General features: G+C 44.6%; 1 protein-coding gene across 5 annotated transcripts in view; it reads left to right on the forward strand.

The window, feature by feature from the left end:
• stat3 (signal transducer and activator of transcription 3 (acute-phase response factor)) overlaps positions 1–24,936 on the forward strand; it is a 31,216-nt gene extending 6,280 nt beyond the window's left edge. For 2 of the 5 annotated variants that reach the window (XM_015361887.2, XM_015361888.2), the window contains exons 2-25: positions 3,040–3,194; positions 6,437–6,581; positions 6,790–6,888; positions 7,423–7,515; positions 7,860–7,941; positions 8,170–8,270; positions 8,494–8,645; positions 9,215–9,373; positions 9,992–10,084; positions 10,293–10,352; positions 10,727–10,756; positions 11,526–11,619; positions 11,736–11,783; positions 12,177–12,260; positions 13,987–14,085; positions 15,030–15,165; positions 15,875–15,927; positions 16,023–16,117; positions 16,666–16,805; positions 17,326–17,541; positions 17,812–17,854; positions 18,756–18,815; positions 21,775–21,881; positions 22,662–24,936. In XM_015361887.2, coding sequence (XP_015217373.1) covers positions 3,067–3,194; positions 6,437–6,581; positions 6,790–6,888; positions 7,423–7,515; positions 7,860–7,941; positions 8,170–8,270; positions 8,494–8,645; positions 9,215–9,373; positions 9,992–10,084; positions 10,293–10,352; positions 10,727–10,756; positions 11,526–11,619; positions 11,736–11,783; positions 12,177–12,260; positions 13,987–14,085; positions 15,030–15,165; positions 15,875–15,927; positions 16,023–16,117; positions 16,666–16,805; positions 17,326–17,541; positions 17,812–17,854; positions 18,756–18,815; positions 21,775–21,881; positions 22,662–22,714 — 2,370 coding nt within the window. In that variant the 5' untranslated portion in view covers positions 3,040–3,066 and the 3' untranslated portion in view covers positions 22,715–24,936. The remainder of the gene's footprint in view (positions 1–3,039; positions 3,195–6,436; positions 6,582–6,789; positions 6,889–7,422; positions 7,516–7,859; positions 7,942–8,169; positions 8,271–8,493; positions 8,646–9,214; positions 9,374–9,991; positions 10,085–10,292; positions 10,353–10,726; positions 10,757–11,525; positions 11,620–11,735; positions 11,784–12,176; positions 12,261–13,986; positions 14,086–15,029; positions 15,166–15,874; positions 15,928–16,022; positions 16,118–16,665; positions 16,806–17,325; positions 17,542–17,811; positions 17,855–18,755; positions 18,816–21,774; positions 21,882–22,661) is intronic. The other 3 variants (XM_015361890.2, XM_015361891.2, XM_006638136.3) reach the window with 3 other exon arrangements.
• Positions 24,937–26,936: the final 2,000 nt, after the last annotated feature.

A 26,936-nucleotide genomic window follows, 5' to 3' on the forward strand; every position in this document is an offset into this window, starting at 1 on the left:
ACAGTTAGCTGTAAAATGTAGAAATTTAAGAATAATTTTCTATTTCTTTTGTGTCCTTCACATTCTGAAAATACGAATACATGCATGTGCTGTACCTGTCCTGTGTTCTACTTCTGCGGTGTTTCTTTTTCAGAATTGAGAAATAGTTTAGAGCCCTTTTGTCTGCATGTAGTGTAAATGCAGCATGGATTTTATAAGATTCATCTTGGATCATAAATCCTCTTTTGTAGGATTGGACTTAACCTCCAGGGAAATACGGTCTATGCTCAGAAATTTGCAGCCAAGCCACTATATGGGAGTCTTGTTTCGGGTTGTCCTGACCAAGTCTTTGCATCAGTTGGGGGCCGGCAGGACATTAAAACTTCCCAGAATGATGTCAGGAGTGTTCTGCTTCCATTTACAGGGCTCGGTAACCAACAGCCAACGTTACCAGTCGTGTATTCCAATAAGGAACAAGTAATAGGTTTATTCCATGCTGAAAAAAAAAGAAGAAAGAGAACACAACGTTTCGGCCGTGGAGCCTTCTTCAGGTGTATTCCAATAAGCCCAGCTAACATCAAATGAAAGCATGAAAGAAGAAGTGAAAACTCGCGGTGTGAGCTTTTGAAAGTTAAGGTCCAGCCGTTTTAGTGTTTTAAAATGAATTTTAAATGATTGATCAAATGTAGTTTAGGGATGAGTGTTTTTAAGAAGGCAGTGTTGCCATTCCAGACAGACAGCTGACAGTCCTCATCTGGAGTTGCCTGCTGCCATATCGTTTCACAAAAGAGCCAACAGATGAGCTTGATTCTTCTCTCTCCGGCTCTAAATTGTCTCGTTTAAGCACGTCGGCCAACAGAAATGAGTAGCTTGTTCTGAAGTGCCACTGTTGGAAGTAATTGTTTTCGTTCTCATGCAAGCGTGCTTTTTACTGGCTTTACGGCAGTTTGTCGAAAGAACAAGCCTCTGACCAGAATGTGAATTGCACATCTGAAGATGCAAAAAAAAAACCGCCATCACCCAGCCACAAGGTGAAAAGGGCTGTGAACTGAGCGCTGGCCTGTGGTGGAGTGCCGCCTGAGAAAGTGAATCGGAGCTGGAGGAACAGCGAGGTGAAGCTTGTCAGATTAAGCCTGTAACAGACCTGTGGGGTAAATACTGGAAGTCATGGTGGCTTTGAGCTCCAAAAAAACAAAGACGGAGAAACTGGATGTGTGTTACTGTGCAAGCAGACGTTTTCCATTTTTCTACTCTTTTCGTTTTCTTTTCATAAGCAGAATTAGCAATGTGATTGATGCTTTCTCCTGAGCATGTGGTCCGCAGTTAATCCTGATAGATCTGTGTGTTGTATTGGAAGAACCTTTACCTTTCTGGCATCAACGATGTAACTGATACACCTGACCGGAAGGCACTTCATAATTCCTGCTCCTCTAATGCCTGTAGATCACTTTGAGTTATTGAGATCAGGGTTTTGAAGACTCTGATCAGTGCAAATTAAATGGTTGCTAGATGGCCGGATTGGTTTATTTTCAACCAAACAATAAATCTCAAAGCAGCTAACATAGTAAAATGTGCTAATAGAGGCATTGAGTGAAATTGTCCATGACCCTCAGCATTGGAGAGTCGAGTCACAACCAGGACGTAGAATATAGAAACCATACGTCCTAGATGTAACTTAAGAAGTCTACACAACTGATAATAATCGATATTGATGGGGAAGTTGTATTAAGTCTGAAAGCAATTTAACGCGTTCTGCTTCAAGGAGGAAAGCTGTGAATTGCGCAACTGTAAAGGAACTGAGAAAACTCACTAATTTATTAGATTGTCGTTGAAAACCTAACACATGTGCGCTTTCCATAGATGTGCAGTTTGATAGGAAAATGACACATGAGGGGAACCATCACACTGAGCTCTGAGTTCAAAAGCGTAGGTGGTCATCTGTTCAGGGGTGACCAGGGAGTGAAATTAGTGAAATCCACACTTACAGTAAAGAAGGATGAATAATATTGTTCACTCTGTATAGTACATGGTATTTTCCCAAACATTACTTGTACAGATATGGACAGCGATTTCAGTCCTTGAGTCTCAAGTGTTTTTTTTATTCCACTTGAATCTTTAACTTCCCTAGTTGAGCTGATTACCATCTTACATGACTCAATGTAACCCTTTTACAAAAGGCTTTACAAAATGACCAGCTCATTTGGCTTGTTTGTCACTGAATGGTGACTGATCCGAAGCTCTCATCCGACAGATCTTGGAAGGAAGCCAGGGGTGTCCCCATCAGCTAAATAGCTATACGTAGCTTAGGTCTGCAGCAGGTGTTCCAGACTCATCAAACCTGCTTCAAGAGAGTTGGAGTGTGGGACTTTTTTAAACACTTCCTATACTTAAAAAACGAGTTTTTTTGGGTCACTTTTTTTTTTGTTCCTTTCGGTTTCATTTTTTTTTATAAACAGAAGCGTATTGCAGCCCTGCCCCTCTTCACACCTCTGTGAACCAGCTCAGCTAAGAGCTGATTTCCGCTGACTCCTGCCTTGGTCTCGATTAAGCAAAACCTGATCAGATTTAGCTCTTGCCCGAAGCCGCAGCATCCTGAAGAGTTTCGTGCCGTTTGTTTTTTTTTTCGGCTCTGCGGTCCGCGCTTGCGTTTTCAGCGACGCAGGGAGCCCGCGCGCTGTGAGGAAATGGGTGAGGTGTCGTCTGTCGTTCCATTTCGTTTTGGCTTTTGAGGTTTCTGAACGGGTGCCGCTGCCGTCTCGCCTAAAGAGAAACGGCCATCGTTTGAGAGTGAGCGCGTGTGACCTGCGCCACGCGCCCAGTTCATTAAAGCGTCTCATCTGCCTTCCGCACTTTTCTTCCTGTTACTCAGGGAAGGTGCTGGCTGCGGCTCTAGATTTCAAAGCTTAGCATACCCAGACCTGAAACTGGGAGCTGCAAGCAAGAAGTTACTTGCCTGTTTCAATTGACTCTACTCTTTTAGTTTTAGTGCTGTGTTTTAGTGCTGTCTTCTGTGAGTTACCCTCTCTCCTCCTACCCCTCTCCCCCTGTCTCTGGGAGCAGGCTTGAGGAGGCTCAGCAGCGGTCAGCATGGCCCAGTGGAATCAGTTGCAGCAGCTGGACCCCAGATACCTGGAGCAGCTCTACCACCTCTACAGCGACAGCTTCCCCATGGAGCTGCGGCAGTTCCTCGCCCCCTGGATCGAGAGTCAGGACTGGTAAGGCGCGGGACTCCTAGTGCTGGCGCGGGGGCACTCGGGGATGGCAGCAGTCCAGGCCCTTTGGCAGCTGTTTACCAGCTTGGGCAGCAGTAAAGGCCCTTTGGCAGCCGTTTACCAGCTTGGGCAGCAGTAAAGGCCCTTTGGCAGCCGTTTACCAGCTTGGGCAGCAGTAAAGGCCCTTTGGCAGCCGTTTACCAGCTTGGGCAGCAGTAAAGGCCCTTTGGCAGCCGTTTACCAGCTTGGGCAGCAGTAAAGGCCCTTTGGCAGCCGTTTACCGGCTTGGGCAGCAGTAAAGGCCCTTTGGCAGCCGTTTACCAGCTTGGGCAGCAGTAAAGGCCCTTTGGCAGCTGGTTACCGGCTTTGGGACCTTGTGCAAACTGTAATTCATTGCTTGCATTCATGTAGCACTTTTGCATCGCAAAAGAAATTTCCAAAGCACTTCGTGTGCGGATTGGCAACCACTCCACCTGCCACTGTGGTGTGGCCATTCTGTGCCAGCAGCCCCACTACGCAGGAGCACTTGACATCAGAAGCAGAGGAGAGAAACTTTCATCGCTGGAATTAAGGGGAGCTTTAGGGAGCAAAATCTAGCAGCGGTTTAACACCCCTATTTTTCTGCAACGAGACCTTTTAATTGTACTTATGAAACAACATCAATAGATAGGCTCAGGTATGGGCAGCTTCAGTCCTCAAGGGCTAGAGTCCTGCAAGTACCAAGTACTTCATGTATTTCTTAAATAGCTGCTGTTTGAGACCTAAAAGACAGAGGTCTGACTTTGAATTCAAATATTGAGCTCAATTGAGTCATCAAGATCATGATGGGAATTAAATACTAGAGCTCCTGTTGTCCGTGACCCCTGCCGTCTTAAGCAGATGTCATACTGATGAGAAACCTTCCTTATACAAAACGTTTTTGTCGTGCAAACTTGGGCACCGATCAGCTTTATGAAATAGCTTACTACAGGTATAGGCAGATAGCATTAAAACTATGCCTAATTTCACTAGGCTTGTTAAAAGGGAAACATTCTTTCATCATAAAATTATTTAACGTTGTCCGCCAGTCATCACATGAGTAGTTCTGTACAGAAATACTTTTCAAACAGTGAGGAGTAAAAGACAAAAAAGCTTATGTTAACTACGTGGTCAGTAATTAGCTATTACGTTTGTTCTGCGTTTTTCCGGTTTCCTGTTTCACTCTGAGCAACTGGCTTCACAGCTTTAATCTATCGAAACAATCGTGCTGCTTATCCTACATGCAGATGGCCACCGAAGAGAGAGTTCGTTTTGAGTTTCAGGTTCTGTGAATCGCAAGTGAAAAGAAAATGCCCCTCAGCCGGAAGGAGTTTAAAAGAATCCCAAGTTGCTCAATTTCTGTAGAATTGGAGCTGCATGTCCAAGAAGTGACTCAGCACTGGAGAGCTGAAGCCCAAATCTTATATTTGTTAAATATATCTAGAACCATATAAATCAACTGGTCCCATTGCCGAGTTTCTTAAAGGTAAGAACTTGGGTGGTTTCGTATTTTTTCCTTGTGGTTTTAGTATACTGGATTTATGCATTATGTCATGTTTTAGAATGATCTTTTTTAGTGTTTAATTTTTTGGTACAGCTTTTTATGACTGCAATTACAAATCTAACATTTATTACAGTTTCGCAATCTGCCCTTGTTATGTGTGATTGGAGTACCGGCGGTCGAGCATTTAAAGTTTCTTCGTGATTGATTTTGAAGGACTCTTCCACGTGGATTGTCATACTGATGTATGGCTCTCTGCTTGTTGCTGTGGGGCAGAGCTTCAGTACAGGTAGAACAGAAGAACAGAAGTCAATATTTCTGAGCCAGGTTTTCTCTACCTTAAATTGCCTGCTGAGAACTTGATGCTAGAGTTAATTAACTAGAGTTAATGCCTCTAATGAGTTGTTCCATGAGAGCCCATGCAGGCCTTTACCAGATTAGCTTATATATGGTGCTTTTGAGTGTGAAAACGTAAATTCGTTTGAAATAGAATTATTATTCTGCATTTTTTTTTTGTTATCCCAGTGGACTCCTTTTGCCTAAGTAGCAAAGAACAGAGTTTATGTTTTACATTGTTTTAGACAGAGAACAGGAAACCCTTCCCATACGCCACAGGCTTGTCTCAAACTGGGTCCCTTCAAGAAGCGAATGAACAAAACTTTTGACTCCTTACCAAATGATGCCCTCTGTTTTAATAATAATAATAATTGCTTACACTTATATAGCGCTTTTCTGGACACTCCACTCAAAGCGCTTTACAGGTAATGGGGACTCCCCTCCACCACCACCACCAGTGTGCAGCCCCACCTGGATGATGTGACGGCAGCCATAGTGCGCCAGAACGCTCACCATACATCATCTATTAGTGGGGAGGAAAGCAGAGTAATGAAGCCAATTCATAGATGGGGATTATTAGGAGGCCATGATTGGTAAGGGCCAATGGGAAATTTGGCCAGGACACTGGGGTTACACCCCTACTCTTTTCGAGAAACGCCCGAGGATTTTTAATGACCACAGAGAGTCAGGACCTCGGTTTTACGCCTCATCCGAAGGAAGGACCTGTTTACAGTATAGTGTCCCCGTCACTATAGTATAGTGTCCCCTACACTATACTGGGAGTTAGGACCCACATGGACCACAGGATGAGCGCCCCCTGCTGGCCCCACTAACACCGCTTCCAGCAGCAGCCTTAGTTTTTCCCAGGAGTCTCCCATCCAGGTACTGACCAGGTTCACACCTGCTGAGCTTCAGTGGGCTGCCAGTTGTGAGTTGCAGGGTGACACGGCTGCTGGCATAAAGGCTGTTTTGCAGCCTTTATGTTCTGACGATGTGTCTTGATAATGGCTATAAATTCTTTAATGATGAGTATGTAAGCCTAGATGTACTCTCTGCCCCCATTCTCTCCCCCAACAAACAAATAGCACCAGGCAAGGCAGGTCACGAGGAGGTAGGAAAGGTCTTCCATCATTTTACCTGGCCAGAATAAGTCCTATGGATAACAGGTGCGAACAATGAGGAGAACATTTCAACCCCTCTGCTCTTTTCCCAGTCCCATTCTGCTTGAAGAAGAGTTTCACAAGTACGTCATCTATATTCTGTTCAGACTTCTTGAAGTCAAACCGATTGGTTCCCAATGCCCGGAGAGTGCTCGTCGGGTAATGACCACGAACTCTCGGAAGCGTCTGTAAATTCAATAACGACGTCTGGTTTGTGTCTCGTACCTCAGGGCCTACGCTGCCAACAAAGAATCTCACGCCACGCTGGTTTTCCACAACCTCCTGGGGGAGATCGACCAGCAGTACAGCCGCTTCCTCCAGGAGAACAACGTGCTCTACCAGCACAACCTGCGCAGGATCAAGCAGCACTTGCAGGTACTGGCCAGCCCGCGGCTCGCATGCGCGCCTGCCCCGGCAGCACTTTTCGGACCACTTTTCCAACCGTTTACCTTGGCATAACTTTACGAATGTGCTTCCACTGGATATCGAGTGGGAAGCTTGTGCCTGTCGGAGCAAAGTCCTTTAATATTCCTGGTCTCTTCCCATCTCCCCCCCCCCCCCCCTCCAAAATTTCTTTATTTAGAGCAAGTACCTGGAAAAGCCCATGGAGATCGCGAGGATAGTGGCTCGATGCTTGTGGGAAGAGAATCGATTGCTGCAGACTGCTACAACCACGGCCCAGGTCCGTTCCCATAACCACGCTGTCCTGAGCTGCACCGCGCCATGCCACACTCTTCCACTCCCCTGCCTCCTCATCGGGACTTAATCGGTTCATTTTCATTACATCAGAGGACCAAGGAGCCAATACGTTATCTTAAATTGCCCCCTTGGGGTTGAGTACAGTATTTTGAATTGAATTATTGTCCAGCATAACGTATTTCTCAAATCCCATTTTGAATGTGCGATGACCTAAATGCCTACGCCAGAGTAAGATTCTATCAATGCTAGCTTTATTTTAATAAAAAAAAATATCATTCAAGACCACTTCTGTATAGGCTTTATATTAGACTGTCTTATAAATTAGACACGATGAGAGGAAAGATTTTTCCTTTATGAATGAAAAGAACCTAGACAATGGGCGGAAAAAATTATCCGTGAATGCAGAGCTTCTGGTTTCAGTTTGGAAGCCTGCGTCATAACTGGTTTGAGGAATAAAAAGACAAGTCAAGACTTAACAGCGAAGTTAATTTTTTTTTTCCCCCTCTCCTGCGCACAGGATGGGCAGGCGTCTCACCCCACGGGCACGGTTGTGACGGAGAAGCAGCAGATTCTGGAGCACAACCTGCAGGACGTGAGGAAAAGAGTGCAGGTGTGGCTCTTGCGCGTGTTTGTTAACATCCTGGGTGGGGCGGAAAAGCGAGAAACGGGCCTTGATGCTGAAGGCGTCATTTCGTTCTACCACACGGGTGCCAGAGGCTGAAGGATTGCCATCACACCCCCCCATCTCTGCCGCTGCTTGTGCCTTTTACTGCACGGCTGAAATGCAGCTCAGTCCACCCCTGCCTGAAATGTATGAATATCTCATTTACAGCGGGGAAACTTGAAACACTACCTGGAGATACCAGGGATGGAGAAATTGGAATGGATTTGTATTGGAATAGAATTGGAAGATTCTTTTCTTCCTGTAATGCAGAAAATGGATTTGTCTTTCAGGATATGGAACAGAAGATGAAAATGCTGGAAAACCTGCAGGATGACTTTGACTTTAACTACAAGACTCTGAAAAGCCAAGGAGGTGAGGCGGTCAGTCATCTGGGGGTGCAAATCTGGAAGAGCTGGTGTCAGTTGAAGCCTTGCTGAGAAAAGCCGTGACTCGTTTGGGGAAAGCAGAGGAAAGACAAGATTTCTCTCCTTTAAGTCCATTTCAGAGGAGGATGTTAAGACTTCTGAAAGGAACGCCTAAGGCAATCTGCTGTTTTTCCAAGTGAAGTAATTCAGATTTTTTTTTCTGAATAATTTCCAGAAATCTCCCAGGATCTGAACGGGAACAGTCAGGCAGCAGCAACGAGACAGAAAATGGCACAGCTGGAGCAGATGTTGACAGCTTTGGATCAGCTCCGAAGGGTATGCAAGCCTGACGAGCAAGTGACTATCGCTTGTAATTAGGTTAATTAGGTTACCGTGGCTTCCATGCATTTCTTCTGAAAGATGTTCATTTACAGCCCAGCCGGAAGTGAAAGGATGCATGCAGGTCTTCTTGTATTTACTCACTATGGAAAGTTCCAAGCTGTTGAAGAAAACCGAGGAAGGCAATGAGATGCGATTGAAGTTCTCTCTCCTTGCGCAGCAAATCGTGACCGAGATGGCGGGGTTGCTGTCGGCCATGGACTTTGTGCAGAAGAACCTGACGGATGAGGAACTGGCGGACTGGAAGAGGCGGCAGCAGATCGCCTGCATCGGGGGACCCCCCAACATCTGCCTGGACCGCCTGGAGACCTGGTAGGCAGCGGCAGCCCACTTCCTCCTGCACTTCCTGTCGCACTCCTCAGGACGCGTAAGGGCTGGGCAAGCACCACACCTCCCACTCGGTTCCATCTGCAGGATTCTAGCCCCGCCGCTGCGTGAATCTTTCCACTAGCTGATACTTGGGTTACATCGAGTCCGGCACTGGAAAAAACTGACAGGTCCACTCTTTGACCCCTCCCACCGGTGAATAGCATGTACCTTAAGCTGCAGTAGAAACTGTCTGACTGTCTTCCGCTGTATTCGTTTTTCTTTCCCCGCCTCCTTCATGCTCTCTTGTGAGTATATGTGTATTTTCTCCCTTCTCTTCTGTACTTCTTGCAAAGTGATATTCAAGCCTGTCTTGCCTTCATTTCTCCTTATCTTTCTATGTTTTTGGGCTCATCTCCTCGCATTGAGAAACATGCTAGTTGAGCAATGTTTTGGGCCCTTATAGAACGGATGTATCCACTTCTCCTGCACCGTGTAGTACGCTTGGGAAAAGCAGTGTTCTAAGCCTCCATTCTCTCCCTTTCGCCTGCCGTCTCCTCCAATACTGCGGACAGGATTACCTCTCTGGCCGAGTCCCAGCTGCAGATCAGACAGCAGATCAAGAAGCTGGAGGAGCTGCAGCAGAAGGTGTCCTACAAGGGCGACCCCATCGTCCAGCACCGGCCTGCCCTGGAGGAGAAGATAGTGGACATCTTCAGGAACCTCATGAAAAGGTATGTAGCTATACTGTAGATCCCTGGAAAACTGTTCCCAGGATTGCTCATGCTTCCTAGCTGACTTTTGAGTTTTATATACATTTGGCATTGTTACTGAGCATTTAGAATTCTGGATTGAACATTGTGACGTTTAATGTCCACTGCATGAATGCAGTTCCCATTCTTTTCATCAAAAGTCTCTGATGGCAGGGCAAGTTATGTCAATGCGATCTGATTTGTCCTGTGCATCATGTCTTTCCACTGGGTTTCCATCTTCCAGCCTGACTAAAATATTCCTTTTTCATGTATGTGGTTGGGCTTTTAAAACAATATATACAGTCCTGTAGGTAGAGATTCATTAAGATCTGGCATGTCGCTTGCATGAACCCACGATCATTGCGTTAATCAAAAAGAGAAACTTTACAGATGATTTCTTTAGCTTGTGTTTTGAGGTAATGCTCTTTCTGTTGTAACTTCCTGGGCAACCGTTATCCTGAAATTTCACCAACATGTTATCCAACATGAGTGAATTTTACATTGCTTTTAATTTTGGGTGGAGCTCTAGGGATTTCCTTTGCATGTGTTTTTGCCCAGCTCAGTGGGCGTGTGTCTAAGTAACCCTCTCTGTGTTTGCAGTGCCTTTGTGGTGGAGCGACAGCCATGTATGCCTATGCACCCCGATAGGCCTCTGGTCATTAAGACAGGGGTGCAGTTCACTACCAAGGTCAGGTGAGTGTCAAGACACATGGCTTCTCTTTCTGAACCTTATCTTTCCCCCCAGTTGAGCAGTTTGTTGTTCTGACAGCTAGTCTTCCATCAATCATAACTGGCTTAGAAGGTGAAACTTTTTCCGTGTGACCTATGCTTCTGTGCTTTATTTTGCCGTCATATGTTACAAACGATCGAAATAAAAGCTGTTTTTTTCCCCATTTATCAGGTTACTGGTGAAATTTCCCGAGCTGAATTATCAACTGAAGATTAAAGTCTGCATCGACAAGTGAGTAAGGGATTACCTTTTCTGTGCTATTTTCAAACGCTTCCCGTTAATGTATTATAAAAAGCATTTATTTTACATTAAAGTGTACGTGACACCTCTAATTACTAAACGCATTCTTTCTTTTAGGTTGTAGTTGAACCAGTTTTTAGTTTTTTGTAGCCTGGGTGCTTTGAAGTTAATTCTTATTGACGCAAGAGCATCAAAGTAGCTCAGTTCTTTAATCAAGTTAAGACTTGGCTCTAAACAATGTTTACATGGATCATTTTTTAAAGTGTGAGCTTTTAAAAGACTTTTTTTTTCTTACCCGTTGTGGTATATTCTGCCTTGTAGCTGTGACGGCCTCACTAACCTCCCTCTGTGCTCTCTGTTGACAGGGAATCGGGGGATGTGGCAGCATTGAGAGGGTAAAAAAACCTATGGTCTTATTTTTAAACTGAATCCCTCTTTTTTTTTTTTGCATCTTTCCCCCCCTCCCCACCTTTCCAAAATTACCGGTGTTAACGGCAGGGTGAGAAGGAGATAGAAACCGCGCATAGCAAGAATTGTCATAAATGAAAGTGATCTGCCCACCTGCAAGCAAATTCATTTAAAATTTCCGAAAGTGGAGAAGTATGCAAACGTTAATGTGTGAAATAAGTGGGGACTAGAGGATCATAATGTTCAATACAGTGCCAAAATATTTTTTTTGGGTGGAGGGGGGATCTGAAAACCCCAATCCATCACTCTTCCTGTCTGCGCCGATGGACAGAATATAATGTAGCTGTCTTTGATAAATCCAGGCTCTGGCATCGGGCAGCCTGCAGGGGTCACTGTTGAAGGGCAACCTGTGCGTCGCGCTAGGGGTCACAGGTGGTGACTGATGGTGTCCGAATTCCACTCTGCAGACTCAAGAGCCGAGCTTGATCTGTGAATAGAGCTTTTCCCGGTCCAGCCAGTAGGGGGCCCTGTAGCCGATATCCTTGTTCTTAACAATGTGGCGCAGTCCAAGACCTCTAGTGTGAGGTCTTGTGTCACGTCTTAAATACCTTGGCCTCTTTCGTTTTAAAATACAGTTGCGCCAAAAAAAAAAGAGAGAGAAATGCCCTTGTGAGAATGCAACCACGCACAGGCGTTTTCAAGACGGGCTGAGACGTGCATCTTTTTGATGACCTCTTGTCTCCGTAATTATTCCAGTTCCCGCAAGTTTAACATCTTGGGTACGAACACGAAGGTGATGAACATGGAGGAGTCCAATAACGGCAGCCTCTCCGCTGAGTTCAAACACCTGGTGAGTTTGCGACCGGCTAGCAGGCTGGATCTGAGGCTTTGAGGACGCACGGCCCCATTCTGTCGTGGGCCGGAGTGTGGATGATGGTACTGAGAGGGTGTCCTGTCTGTTTGCAGACCCTGAGAGAGCAGCGGTGTGGGAATGGAGGCCGGGCGAACAGTGATGTAAGTAGGAACGAAACTGAGCACGTGTCTAGAATGACAGAACATGCTCTATGTTCAATTGGTTTTCTTTTAACTGACTCAAAATCTAATTCATGTGTATGGAATTTATTTTTCTTTTATTTTGATAAAGATTAGTCCCATCATCCAGGCACTCTGATTTTAAGGTGTATGCCAAGGCTTAAAATACCCCCCAGATTAAGGCAACATTCCTTTGTAAAGTCAATGTTGGTATGTATCTGAGCTGTGTCATTAAGGGTTTGTTCATTGATGTGTAATGAAATTGAAAAAACGAAGATACACCTTCCGGCAGCTGAGCTTCTTTTAGGTGTTGATCTCTCTGTGGGTTATTTTGACAAGTTCAGTTCTATTATCTGACATTATTTCTTTGTTCAGGCCTCTCTGATCGTGACCGAGGAGCTGCATCTCATCACCTTCGAGACTGAGGTCTACCACCAGGGGCTGAAGATCGACCTGGAGGTCAGTGTGCAGACAGAAACGGCATCTTTCAGAGCTGCCTGCAGAAATTGCTGAAGCAATAAGCGACCTCTAACATTCTCAGACCTTATTCATAGAAGCAGAGTTGACAATGTTGTCTTAACAACTTTCTGACTCATGGAGTCCGTGTTCTTAAAAATGCCAGCATCTCGCTGTAAATAGCAAAAACTGACAGACCAATGCTCCGATCTTCATGGTAAATGAGTTAGGGAGGGGAAACGAGAAAGGTCTTGTCATTTTAGTGCAGTTTGCTGATCATCTGTCATTATTGCTTTGCAGTATATGAGCCTTGATTTGCACACCCTCTAAAGTCCTATGACAGAGATTCCCAGTTATTTGTTGTTGTTGATGGCTGGAAACATCTTTTAAAGTTACACCATTAACAGTTTTAACTTGTAGAGTACAGCTGAAGTGGTCCAGAAAAAGCTTAATTAAATAGCCCACTGGCTTGTGCCCTTTGACCTCTAGGTAACACAATGAATTGTATTAAGATCTTATTCTGTTAGAACGCCATAGTCTTTGTTCTGAAGAAAGAATTCTTCCTGTAAAATTATTTTGAAAATGCAACTAGCTGTTTTTCGTTGCTGGTGGTCTCAACTTAATTTGCATACTAGGATTCCTGCAATCTGTATTCATTAAACACATCATATCGATTTATAGCTTTAGTTCCAGAGATTAGATTTTCATGGTTTGCAAATGCATTTTAATGAGATGTTATGAATCAGTAGAGCTCGTTTTGTCTTGAGTTCTGCTGATAAGAATTAGCAGGGAAGGCAGTCTCTGTGTCTGCATTGAAACCTTATACTAATCTGTACTGACGCCTATTACAAAGTTCATTGTCATTGCCGATAAAATTATACTTGTTAACTATGGTTGAATGGGGTGAATTTCTTGGTTTAAAAAGCTGAGAGTAATCACGATGTAAAATACTGCTGGCTTCTTTGTGAATGGTGTGGCATAACAAATTCATTTATTAAGGCAGTTCGGATTTAACAGTTTGCTTTGTTCAGGGAAAATCACTTTTTACAGTACTAAGCTAACACTATATTGTACTCGGGACACTTTAACACTGGATGGAACTATCATAAAACACTACAGCTTTGCTTAATTGAATATTGTAGCTTCACTACGGTGAAAATCCATGTTAACTCATTTGCAAGAAAAGAAGTTACTTAAACGCTACTGTTCACACACAGTGATGTGTGGCAGTGCTCTTTGTTGTACACAGTGAGGAAGTTCACACAAAAGCATGTTGCTTTTTTAATTTCCGTTTTCTTCAAAGCCGTGTCCTGGCAGGAAATTCCCAGGAGGTCACAGGGCCATATGGTAATTCTAATCAGTACAGATGGGTGTCATTATCTGCAGACTAACGCATCTTTTTCCTATGTCAGAGGTTCACCTCCCAAATGTAGGTTAATTGTAGAAAATGAGAAACCCATCTCTTAATTTTTAATGATTAAAGTATCTTATTACTTTACTAATAGCTCCTGAAAAAGCTCTTCCTTTTCCCAAGTGATCAAGAGATATTATTGCAAATATAGCAGCAGAAGATGCCAAGGTAATAAAGTGGACTTGGGGCTCTCTGTGCTATTAATATATTCTCCTGAATTGATTTATTTTTTCCATAAGTGCTTTTAAATATCAGGAGCCTTCCTCCAGACACGATAGTGAGGGAGAAAAACTCATCTTCTGTTTTGTCTTTCTTCAGACGCATTCTTTGCCTGTGGTCGTCATCTCCAACATCTGCCAGATGCCCAACGCCTGGGCGTCCATCCTGTGGTACAACATGCTGACCAATCACCCTAAGGTAAAGAGCTCCCTCTAGTAGCAGGGAAAAGGGTGACTAAGAGGAATCTTGAGTGTTCAGCAAGACTCGTTCACCTAGTCTTATTGTCTTTTCTATTTGCTTTCAAACAAATATAATTGTTGTGCTATGCTGGTGCCTCGCTCAGGTAGGTTTTGTACACTAAGCCTGGGTTATGTAAGGGTTCGGTTCCAGAAATCTTCGTGTAACCCTAAGCTTGGTTAAGCCAGAAGAAACCCCGTTTCAGCCGTTGTATGAATGTATAGGCAATGACCATTCAAGGGGTTACAGCCTCGCTGCCTCATTATCCCTAGCCCTGGCTGTGAGGGAGGAAGGAGGCACAGCAGAGAGCTGCACCTGGCTTTATTGTCCTGTAATGATTCACAGGTGTGTGTGCTGAGAGCAGGAGAGAGACTGTAGCAGCAGCTCACAGGCCATGAGACAGGGCAGGAAAGGAACCCTCTCCCCTGGAAAGAAATGAAATAACATTTTAAAACCCTGTGATTACAATTATTGAGCTCCCAATATCACATATGTTTAAAAGTTCGGGAACTTAGAATGACCTATTAAGGAGTTACTATATGTCTCATGACCCTAGACTTTAATGTTCTGTTATTAGACACCGAATAAAATGCTCATTAAATAGCCAAAATGATATAATCGCTTAGGTGTTTCCCTGCCATGACTGCAGTACTGGCTTAAAAACTTATATTTTTTAATCCTAATATTAGCTCGGGCTACCTCACTGGTGTGAAATCAAGGCGAGACCAAAGAGTAAAACAGAGACGCGTTCTTGCATTCGCCCTGTCCTTCAGCGGAGGGAATGCGCCCCAGGGCTGGCTCCTGAGTCCAGTGCCGTGTCACCTGGGGAGAGTAACGCCGGCGTGCTTGCTGGGCGCACAAGTGCTGCAGGTTTTTAACAAGGCCCCGTCTCCCCCCCCCTGCAGAACGTCAACTTCTTCACCAAGCCCCCCGTGGCCACGTGGGACCAGGTGGCCGAGGTGCTGAGCTGGCAGTTCTCCTCCACGACCAAGCGGGGGCTGACCATCGAGCAGCTGACCACACTGGCGGAGAAGCTGCTGGGTCAGGCTTCTTCTCTGCTCTCGTCAGGCTCGGGCTTTTCCTCCCTGGTGTTCGTCTTGTCGTCTTCCGTGAGAACAGATATCAAAGACAAGGAGTCAGCTTGACCCCCTCCTCCTCCTTTCTCCCCTCATCTGCTTCTAATTCCTTGCTTTCTTTCTCTTTCTGTGAGATCGGCGTTGTTTCTAGGCTTAACGCTTTGCGGCGTCTTTTTATATATGCACAAAAAAGAGAACATACAGCGCAGGCCTTTCTTTTATGTTTTGCATTTCCTCCACAACTTGTTTCCCGGATTCCGAAAGCCTATATTTACCCTGTGGCTTTAGATTATGACTCCCGCAAATCTGACGTATGATTTCGGGAAATGCGCACATTCGATTTGAAATTATCTCCCGTTTGTACTGATGTCACAGAACGTACGGGAAGACTAAGATATGTACTGTTATGACTAAACGGTGAAATGAGGCCAGGGTAGTTCTGTGATTAAAAATCTGTGATTCAAAAATAGCTATGTAAGACTTTGTGTTTATTAAGGATTTCCAGCCCAGTAATGCAATTAACAAGAACTTTGTTACACTAATGGTAATTGTAAAATACAGACAAGAAACGATTCTAATCCTATTACTTTTAGAAAGAAGTTGTAAATCTAGTCTGTTAGTTGTGTTCTGATGGATTCAGGATTGAAAATTGAACGAGGGTGTTTTCTTCTCAGGACCTTGTGTGAACTACTCTGGGTGTCAGATCACATGGGCAAAGTTCTGCAAGGTAAGACATTCCTGACAGATCGTTTCTGCACATTGCGAAGGATCTTTTAAAACCATGCTTTTGAAATGTCTTCCATTTTTCTTTCATCCCTACAGGAGAATATGGCAGGGAAAGGGTTTTCATTCTGGGTGTGGCTGGACAATATCATCGACCTGGTGAAGAAGTACATCTTGGCATTATGGAACGAAGGGTGAGATATTAACACGGCCTCCTCTCCCTAACCTTGAGTCTTTTTCTGTGCTCTAGGTCACTCAGTCGCTCAGGTCTACCAGGAATGAAAACAGCTTTTACTGATATTGCAGGAGATTATTGCAAGAGTCACTTTTTAGGCAAGATCTGAGGTGATCTTTATCGTCTTATTCTTGCCCCAACTAGGTGGCAAATAAGTTCCTTAAATATGTTATATAAGGCACAGTCTGTTCCTGTGTTTGTATGTCTATCAAATATATAAAAAACTAGATGGCTGTCTTCCAGTTATGCACCTCTGCTTACGGGTTCCTGGTCACACGTAAAGACCCAAGCTTGAACCAGGAAGATTTATACCTTGTCCTTTTATAAAATGTTGTTTCTGTGTTGTAAGCGAACACCTTGTTCTATTTGTAGTGCTTTGATGAACAGATCTGAAATGATGCCAAAGTCAGGCGCTCTGCAGATTTTCTTGCCCTTTTCGCTACAATGCCAGAACACAAAGCAAAAGGCGTGGTGCACGGTTGTGACGGTGTCCATCTGCGTTGATAGGTACATCATGGGTTTCATCAGCAAGGAGCGCGAGAGAGCCATTTTGAGCACCAAGCCCCCTGGCACCTTCCTTCTGCGCTTCAGCGAGAGCAGCAAGGAGGGAGGCATCACCTTCACCTGGGTGGAGAAAGACATCAGCGGTAAGCGGCCGCGGTCATAGACCTGAAACCTCGGCACGCGAATTTGGGTTCAGGTTGTGGGGCTCAAGGCACAGCTGTAAAAGCACATGAGTGGCGCAAATGCTCAGAGTTTGGTGTTTTCAACTTAAGAGATCACTGCATTATTTCATTTGATAGCGTTTATCTCATGACCTTCTACAGGGATCACCCAATGAAGGAAAAAAAAGGGTCAGTTAATATGCAAAAAAATATATATAAAGCAGAGCCTTAAAGAGTGCAGTTGGATAAAAGCAAGTTATCAGGCTCCCCTGTGCCAGCTGCAGGCTTCAGGGAGCTTGTTTTCTTGGGTGAAGCTTGCAGACTGTCTTCCTGTAATGCATACCCACTCACCAGCTGGCGCCTGGCCTGGAGTTTGTCGGGTAATGAACCAGTACATGGGCCTGAAGGCTTTGAATCGCTGGATCTCTTCCAGGCTCTTCCTGGCAGTGCTTTGGAAGACGGCGGAGAATTCCCGGTCTGACCAAAGGCTTCTGTGTTTCAGGGAAGACGCAGATCCAGTCCGTGGAGCCCTACACCAAGCAGCAGCTGAACAGCATGTCCTTCGCCGAGATCATTATGGGCTACAAGATCATGGACGCCACCAACATCCTGGTCTCTCCACTCGTGTACCTGTTTCCAGAGATCCCAAAGGAGGAAGCGTTTGGGAAGTACTGCCGCACAGAGAACACCGAGCAACCGGATTTCACAGACCCAGGTAGTCGTTGATGGTCCTGCTTGGTTATGTACCATGGCAGACCTTACAAGCTGCTGTCCTCGGGGTACCGGGGGGAACAGGGTCAGTGCTGCTTGTAAGTGACACCCTGTTTTATTTTGTCGGCTTTTCTTCTTTCTCATAACAGTCAAGCCGGGCTTCTGACTTATAGCAGAATAAGGAAAAATGATTGACGGGCCTTTTTCTGCAGAGAGATGCTTGTACCCTGTATGCAGAGACGTGACAATTTCAACCTTTTTCTCTTTCCCCCATTAGGCACAGTCCCTTATCTGAAGACAAAGTTCATCTGCGTGACCCCGTAAGTATAGCCTCTATAACCATTTACATTCCATATGACATCTTTTCAGGGTGCAGCCTTCTTATGGCTTAACCCTTTCGCTCAACCGTGACATTGAAGGACACCTCCCAGCACCCCAGCCAGTTCGTCACGCTGTTATGCTGAGGGGTGCAGTTAGTGAAATGAGAGGAAATGTTAGCATGTGAGAGGAATACATTTTTTTTCCAAGTGATCCCAGGCTACCTAATTGACCACCCTTCCAGTCTGTTATTTAGCAACACTTTGATATAATCCAGCTTCTTATCTTCTGTACTGATCCTGTATAGAAACCAGGAGCTGGTTGCAGCAAAATTGTGTGTTGGAGTGAACTGGAAAGGGCTGCAGGATGAGAAGTCCTGGTTTAGGTGATCTGCAGCAGCAGAAGTAATTTAGTTAATGAAGTACTAAACTGTATGGAGCAAAGGTTTTTCAATTCTGGTGTTGGAGGCCCACACACCTGCTGGCTTTTATTCTAGCCAAGCACTTGGTTGTCCAATTGAACAATTAATTCAAATAGTAATAACAGGATTTATTTGACCTGTTTGACTGATTTTTAGGTCTTGGAGATGTGGCCTTTTAACTGTTGCGGTTCTTAAGTAGAATAAAATCCCCATCTTCTGAAAGAATTGCAACAATAAAAACAGTTGGGACAATTAAGGCTCCAATCAATTGCTTAAGCTCAGCTGGGATGAAAAAGAGCAGGTGTGAGGTCCTCTAGGGCCGGAACTGGGAATCCCTGCAGCAGTGGTCCTGACATCCTCCTCTGGGATGGAAAGGAGCAGCCAAGGATTGCCAAACCCCTGGCATAGGAGAGAGAGGCGTTTCCCCGGCGGCGAGAGAGAGATAAGACAAGTGCCTAGTGAGAAATGACCTGTTTCCACAGGTCCCCATCTGTGTTCATGGACATGCCGGACAGCGAGCTGCTGGCCAACGGATATTCGGGGTAGGGTGGAGATCTGGGGAGGGCGGGGGGGCAGTGGGGGGCCCGGGGCATGGCGTGTGGTGGTGCTGGTCTTGTGGGAGTGGGGGGCGAGTTGTGGGCACCTGAAGTTTTCTGTCCCCCCCCCACCCTGTCAGTACCGTGGCATTGTGTCTGGTCTTTGTAGAGCGAAATGAAATTGGCAGAAGCTGGGCTCAGTCTTCCTCTTGCATTTGGTTATTAAAAAGATTGGAGATGGGGTGGGGGGTGGGAGACTCCTGAGTGGCTTATCCAACAAGGTGTCCATCTGATAGTTAAAAGACTGCTGGTTTGAATGTGGGCTGTGTTGTTACCCAGCATGGACCAGGATTGCCGTCCAGCCCTGAAGGCGCTTGTGGTGCAACAGCAGTCCCCGCAGTTGAGGCGCACTTTGGTGAATGCATGCGTTATTGCTTCCTGTCGCTGTCAAACCAGCACAAGACGGATAACAGTCCGTCCCAGTGGGGGTGCTGGAAAAAATGGCATTTCTGCCAAATAAGGAAAACGATCAAAAGCTTTTTGCTGCAGGGCAGAATATGTTCTTGCTCCGGGCTGTCAGACTTCATTCCTCTTCTGTTTTTTGTTCCCACCTGATTTCAGTTAAGTAGTTCAAGTATTTAGCTTTTGTAACATATAGGATGTTTCTTAAGGACAGTTGATCACTCAAAAAATACACTTTACTAAACTTAAAGGTTACTTATACAATCTTATGGAGCCAGGTTAGAAATGTCACAGTGGTGACCCAGTTAATTAGACCCACTGTGTATCTGAAAACCAGTTACATAGGGCCTTAAACAGAAGCCCCCCCAGGAACTGAGTGCGATACACCTGGTCCTGCTGGTTTCCAGGTGTTTTAATGAAAGAAGTGCAATGGGATTGTAATGCTGTGGTAAATTTGGACCTAAAACTGTTTCCCCAGCAGTGGGAAGTTTTAAATGGCTCCTAGTGAGGATCTGTAGACGTGATTCTCCAGTACGCCCATTTATCTTCTGATCTGCTGCATGCTGCACAGAGCCTTACGAGACAGTTACCGCCCACCGGGGTCTCCCAATGGCACCACCGCAAGCATACGGCTTTGCAGCAAATGACAGATCACCCGTTTTGCCTGAAAAGATGAAGGGGACCTGTCCTTATAACGCCCACCCTGCTCCACAGCAGACTTGCTATCAATGCTTGAGAAATCCTGGTCACTGTTGACTAGTTCTCATGGATTTTTTTCCTAGAATCTTAGAATACTAAAACAACCCAGTTTTTAGCTCGGCAGTCCCCCCTGTCTTTATACAGATGACATAACTGGTCCATAGATTTGTGTATCATGGGTTTTTGAAGTAATCCAGTTGGGTTCCTGTTGACCAAGATCCTTCAACACATCAGTGCAAAGTGCTACACAAATATTTGCTTGGAAAATAAGATTTCAAATTTTTTAAAAAATACATGTCAGGGCACATGCTGCTTTGAGCAGTGCCAGACTGGAGGGTTTCCAAGTTTTTCCTTGTCATATGTGATTTTTGAGGATGTCAGGGGCTCCCAGTTCTTAAACAGCATCTTCATTATTGATTGACTGCACCTTTTTCATTGTTCAAAGTTGCTTGCAAAGTTTTATATAGAAGTTTAAGCTCACTGATGCATATAGAGTCTTCATTCAAATACTAACACACTGGGCTTCTTTAACCCTTAAATTACCTGATGGTTGTGTCAGTGTCTGAAAGAGTCAGAAGCAGATATTTAAACATGTGGTTCTGTTTGCATAGAACCAAGTATTAAATATCACCTTTACACTTGGTAAGCTCATATAGGGAAAACTAGGAGAATTAAACTGACAGTGTTTTATGAAAATGACCCTTCTTCACTGCTTCCTCACCTGAAGAAAGCAAGATACATGCAGACTTACAGTTCAGGCAGTGGGACTGATTGCATGTATAACTGTTCATAACGGAACCATCATCGCTTTGATCTCTAAATCCCACAAAAGTGGTCCTCATGCTTATAATGATTCTGTTCATATTTGCTGAAAATTACGAGATTTCATTTTGACTAAACCCCAGTCGAATGTAAATCCGTACAAATTCTGTGCCGGCCAAGTTCACAGTAGCTTCTAGACTCATTCACTGCACAACGTAACAGGTTGTACAGGTTGTACGCTGAAGTAATCATGGCTATCTCGTAATTATGAGATAAGGGGACAATATTTTTTTTCCCTTGGTAGCAGCAATGCGCTTCTGTAGTTCTGTTTGCCACAACATTCTGGTGAATTTTTTTTTTCAACCTTCGGCTTTTTAAACGTTTTCAGTCATAACGTATTTTTAATCATAACTTTTTTTTTTATTAGGATGCAGATTCCTGTTAATTGCTACATTGTTTGCATGGGCAGATTTTTATGATGCAGATCCAGATTGCATTTGTAGAATGCCTGTTCTTTCTGTAATCATCCGTGAAAGACTTATGCCATGCTGAGTTTCATTAATAAGCACTTTAGTTCTGGCACTAAAAGACAGGGAAATACTTCTTAAAACAGGAAAACTGAGTCCACTTCATTGCTTCTGTCCATGAAACATACTAACGTTGGTCTGGTAATTGGGCTTGTGGGTTGAACCTGTATTACTGCTGTCAGAACTGCATGACAAGATTAAGATCACTGCTTTCTCAGAAGGATTGACACAATTAACACAGAAAGCAGCTGTGAGACTTTGTTGGTGAATCCACACTTTGAGAAGATGTGCAAAACTCTTCTTAATTAATATGGGATTTTTTAGCTTCATTGGAATAGCCTGATTCTAAAAAAACAAGGCAATCTGAGTGTAAATCATTCCCAACTGATCGTTTGTTACTTTTCAGCAAACGCTATCAGAATTCCTACAGTTCATGCAGGTCTGGATTGCTGTTTTTCTATATTACGTTTTTAAAGAGGCTCAGAGTTACCTCATGGTTTTCTCTATCTGTGCAGCACCAATTCGGGCAACACGAGCGATCTGTTCCCCATGTCCCCTCGCACCCTGGACTCGCTGATGCACAACGAAGTGCAGGAACCTAATCCAGGAGGAGGGCCTCTGGGTAAGTCTGGGATCAGCCTGCCATTAGCGGATGGGATAGAGATCTGGCTTGACTGGCCCTCGCCATTGAGGAACCACCTACCCAAATACAGGAGGACTGTTTGATCAGTCCTGGGAACTCCACTACAAATGCTTAGGGACTTTATTAAGAGATCATTGAGGTACCATGTACTTTGCTTAGGGAGTATTGATCGATCATATAATTACTCAGGGCTGACTGGCAGAGCAGAGTGCAGTCCCAAAATTCACGGTGTGTTACGAAGTGTTTAGATTACACGGCACCTTTCATTATAAAATAATCCAGTCCCAAATTTGTAAATATCGACTACGCCCCTTTATCAAGGATTACTTCTAAAACCTGAAATGCTGGATTCGTCCTACGGAGCACAAAAGGTAGCAGCTGCATGAACTCCTCACCAGCCAGTTTAGTCTGCAAGCGTCTCTACATCCTCAGTGGTCAAATCTGTGTGGTTCTCAAGGAGATCAGTTATCTTGGACAGTGGCATTATTAATGTCGACCTGTTCTGTTGGGCTTGCGCTTCCATCCAGTGTAAGCAGAGCAATAGGTACAGTACAGTAGAAATCATGTGCAAAGCCTGTGTCCATTAAGGAAATGGGACTGCAGCTGCACAATAACCAGTAAGTGGAGGGGGGCAGGGCCAGATTTGACCAGGGCGGTTTTGAGAAAAGATAGGCAGAAGGTCAAGCGTTAAAAATTGAGCAATGGAATATACAAGGCAACAGAGGGCATCGTTCATTTTTTTGCCTCTTTTTTCCCCAGAATCTCTCACCCTGGATATGGAGTTCACTTCCGAGGCAGCCTCGCCCATGTGAAGCAAGGCCTTCCCACCAAGGCAGTCGCTGTATTGGTCGAAAGACAGAAGGCCGAAAGCTCTTACTCCATTTTAATAGCTGTGGCTCTTGCTGCACCTGCTCTTGCTGTAATACTGATAAGCGCTGTTAGGACAGGTTTTAGTTGGGGACATTTCTTTCTTCCAGACTACAGCTACATGTGTCAACCCCAATTTTTTTAAGAGCTAAACATCAGCGCTTTTTGAGTCTCGCTGTTCGTGCCGTTCCACCTCCCTGCCCCCCAAAATCGAGAGCGAGCACTGACACTAACACATCGCGGACTGGTGGAGCCAAAATCCCGCAGTTTCACGAGAAATGGAGTAATAGCTATTTCCCATGTGTGTTTTTAAGCTGTCTTTATTCTTACTTCCTAAAAAATATCTTATGGTTAAAGAATTACATTTTGAAGCAGGCTGTGCATCGTGTCGGAAACTAAATTTCGTTTCACGTGATTAGCTTTTTATTAGGTTCGTTGTTGGCACGGTTTGCTGAGAAACCGACACTCCATGCTCGCGTTTGGGAGAGAGAGCTTGGAGTTTCAGGAGAATTTCCTTAAAGAGAGATATTAACAAGTTTGAACACCTTGTCTTTTAGTACCGGCTTGGACATTTGCCTGTATTTTTCAGTGTTTTTGTTTTTGATATATTTTCTCTTGTTGGCTTTCTCTGACTCAACAGCAAAGAATGTGTAGGTATTAAGTTTAGTACTGGTTATCCTCAAATTCCCTAAAGTAGCGGGTGTTTTCGGAAGTCCAATGTTTTTGTTAGCAAGAATCATGTCGGTATTATTTCAGCCTTTATAAATGGGGAAGGTCTCCAAACCTCCCACCTGACCCTTCATTCTCACTGTTCCCAAAGAGGCTAAATATTCCGATCAGCGTTCATTGGACCATGCTAGTATCGCCCTGCAAAGTGATTTTACAGTGCTTCAGCTCCAGTGTTAATATGATCAGTACTCTAAATGCAGATCTGAAAAGTCTGTCACGTATTACAAGGAATCAAGGTTGTTTTCCTTGTTTCTAATAAGCATTTTCCTTTCCTAATCAAGGATGCAGTCATAATTGTGGGGATTTGACCATTTTGGTTGATGTATGAATCTTTTAGGAAAGAACTCAACATAATTTTGTATTACTTGTCATGTGAGTAGAGTCCAAGCGATGCTCTGCACTGTGGCCGAAGAGATTTGATAGTTATTTGAATCAAATTATAGGGTCTAATGGGGGCCCATTCTAGAAAGGGAGAAGTATGTAGTGCCTGCCTGAAGTGAATGGTCTTGGTACTGGTGGTGCCAGCTAATATGGATCCAGTTGGGTTGTGTTCCATCTCGCTGGAGCCTCAGTGTTGCCTGTGAATATATAGGTGACATACCTGGGACTTTCACTTGCGTGAGTTTGAGTTTGTTAATGCCCAGTACCCTGGTTTCTTTGATATAATGGCTGGGTGAGATCCCTGGGTCCATTTACTGCCAAATGAGCCCAAACGGCCTCCCCTCATTAATAACCTTTCGTATGGTCTTGCGTGCAGTCTTCCAGACGTCACTCAGGTGCTATGGAAAACTAAAGAAATGGGGAGGGGAAAAGTCTGGGCGCCATAAATGAGGAAACGTGGCTGCCCTCTCTGCACGTGCCCATGTTGCCCTCCGAACATGTCTGAGAGCCCTGCAAACAAGGCAAATGAAACCGCAATCAGGTTTACGGCAGCAGTGCGCTGATCAAGTCTCTGGAGTCCTGTGGAGTTCTCCTTGAGACGGGGCATCTGCTACTCCCATCGCAAGAGACATGGAAATGAAACTCAAGTGGCAAAACCAAGGACTAACCTTCCATTTGCATGTGCATCTTTCTCAATCTATCTTTATTCTTTCTCCATAGGAAGAGAATGTCTGTATTGCTAGAGGGATTCGCGGATGGATTGCGTTGGCTGGGAAGGGGCCGGGGTCGGTTCGGTTGTTTCCCGAGAGGGTCCGTGGTGCTCTGTGCTTTCGTTCAGCCGCGTGCCGATGGGGAAGTGCGCAGAGCCCAGGTCTGGACCGCGTTCCTCCACAGTGGCGGCGACTCGGAGGCTGTGGTTTGTCTGGGACATCGACGCGACTTTGATGGGTTTTGAATCGTGTACATTTTCACACTATAGGATGTTTCTTTATTCTGTAAATTATGCTGTAACTAATTGCTTGTAACTTTTTAATAAAAACAAATGGTTATACGCAAAGATGTTTCGTGGTTGGTGGTTGGCGTTTTTAAACACCCCCCCCCCATTATTTAGCATTTCACCCTGATATGAAAAGCAAAGAATTTAATGTAATCTTGGGAAGACCCAGGTCTTGTGCCTCAGCATTCTTGGGATTTGTGTCACGCTCGTTGTTGATGAGCAAACACAGATCACGTTTTTGGTTCTCTTTCTTGGCTTCTCAGCACTGCCTTGTGGGGCCACTGACAACCTAGCCAGCGAGTGGAGCCGAGTTTCATCTCTTGGGGGACTTTCCCTCCCTCCCTAGCACGTCTGGTTTTTACTATTTCTTGAGTGTCAGTAGTTCCCCCCTCCCTGCAATTTGCAAACTTTCCTCATGAGCACGTGTCAACAACGGGTACTTTTTCGGTTTTGACTTTATTATATTGTCAAATATCATGTTTCTGCACCTCTGGAGGACGAATGAAAAGTGAGAATATCCCCCCCCCCCCAGTGTTGGTTAAGTTCTTGACAAGTTTCGTTATTGTGAAAAATGCCCCCCGCCCCCTTTTTGAAGACTTATGCTTAATGACCTCAATGGAGCATCCTGCCAGCTGTAACGTTTATCTCTGAACCGGCTCCCAGCCAGCCTCGAGGCCTATTAAACCCCAACTAAAGCCATAGTGAACTTGAAATTTGAGGAAAAATGTGTTTTATGGTCAAATAATTTGAGAACTGTTTTCATTTGTATGATTTTGGGGGATTGGGCCACAGACTGTTGGGCCAAGCTTTATTTTTCCACGTCCCCAGACAATTCACTGCAAACCTGCCTGCTCAATTGCCACACTGTCGCATATCCACACAGTCTCTCTTTCTAGTGCCTTACTCAGCCTGGGAACCAGTTTTGAAAACTGTCAGACTTGTCAAACAAGCAAGGTTTGTTTTCATTTTTTAAATGTATCCTAGGCATACCTCTTGAAAAACATGAAAGCAACTCAATGTTGTAACTCCGTGAAATGAAGGGACGTTTTTGGCGGAGCACAGCGCTTGATTTGGGACGCAGCCGGTTAAATTGCAAGCTTGGTGCCAGCCTCTGCCGAGCCTTGAAGGAACCTGGCAGAACTGGCTTCTTGGAGAAGACAGGCTGTTGAACCACTAAGAAATAGAGGCAGTGATGTTATTATTTTCTCTACTGCAAGAAACACCGCAGACCTTATTCCCTGAAATAATGACCCTAATCCCAGAACTCCTGCGCCTGCCAGCATCAGAATAATTCGTCTGGACTGGAAGAGAGGAAACTCAGAGGGCTGTGATCAAGCATGTACGCTCTTGTCAGTGACCCTCTGAGGAGTGTTTTTTTTATTTTTTTGTCTGCTGATTACTGTTGCTTTGGCAACATGTAATTTCATTGCATTTGATTAACATGATCAGCATTTCTAAATCGGCAAAATGAGGTCTTGCATAAAGTTCAGGTGTGCACATTTGAGTATTAATCTAGAAATAGTAATAGCAGGTGCACACTTTTTATACACGTGTCTAAAATAGCAAGTGCAGGCCAGGTATTTGTGTCTCCACAGATATTAAACCAGACCATGGGTTTATATTTTAATGAGGGGGATATTCCACCACCTAGTGAGATGTCATCTGCTAATTTGAAAGGGATAAATAAAAAGCTGTTGTTTTTTTTGTTGTTGTTGTTTACGGTCATTGGGCAATTCCTTTGGCGGAATATGAAAGTGTTTTTTTTTTTTTACTGTGTTGGTTGTTCACACCAGCTGCACAAAGATGACATGAAGTTCAGTTAGGTCATGCTTCCTGTGCTCTCCATTCAGGTCGTGTAATCGCTGTGCATTCCTGCCGCGTATTCTTAGTAACAAGGAAGTTCTGAGTACAGTACTGTCATATGCAGACATGTGGGTGTATCAAATAGAAAAACACAGTTTACGATTAACAGTGATTCACTTATTACAGGAAGCATTTGCATTTCTTCCTTGGAATGATTCTAGGACCGGTGGGGAGTGTGGGTAGGATGAGTGTGTATT

This window comes from Lepisosteus oculatus, chromosome 28, assembly GCF_040954835.1.
Source record: "Lepisosteus oculatus isolate fLepOcu1 chromosome 28, fLepOcu1.hap2, whole genome shotgun sequence".
Lineage (NCBI taxonomy): Eukaryota > Metazoa > Chordata > Actinopteri > Semionotiformes > Lepisosteidae > Lepisosteus > Lepisosteus oculatus.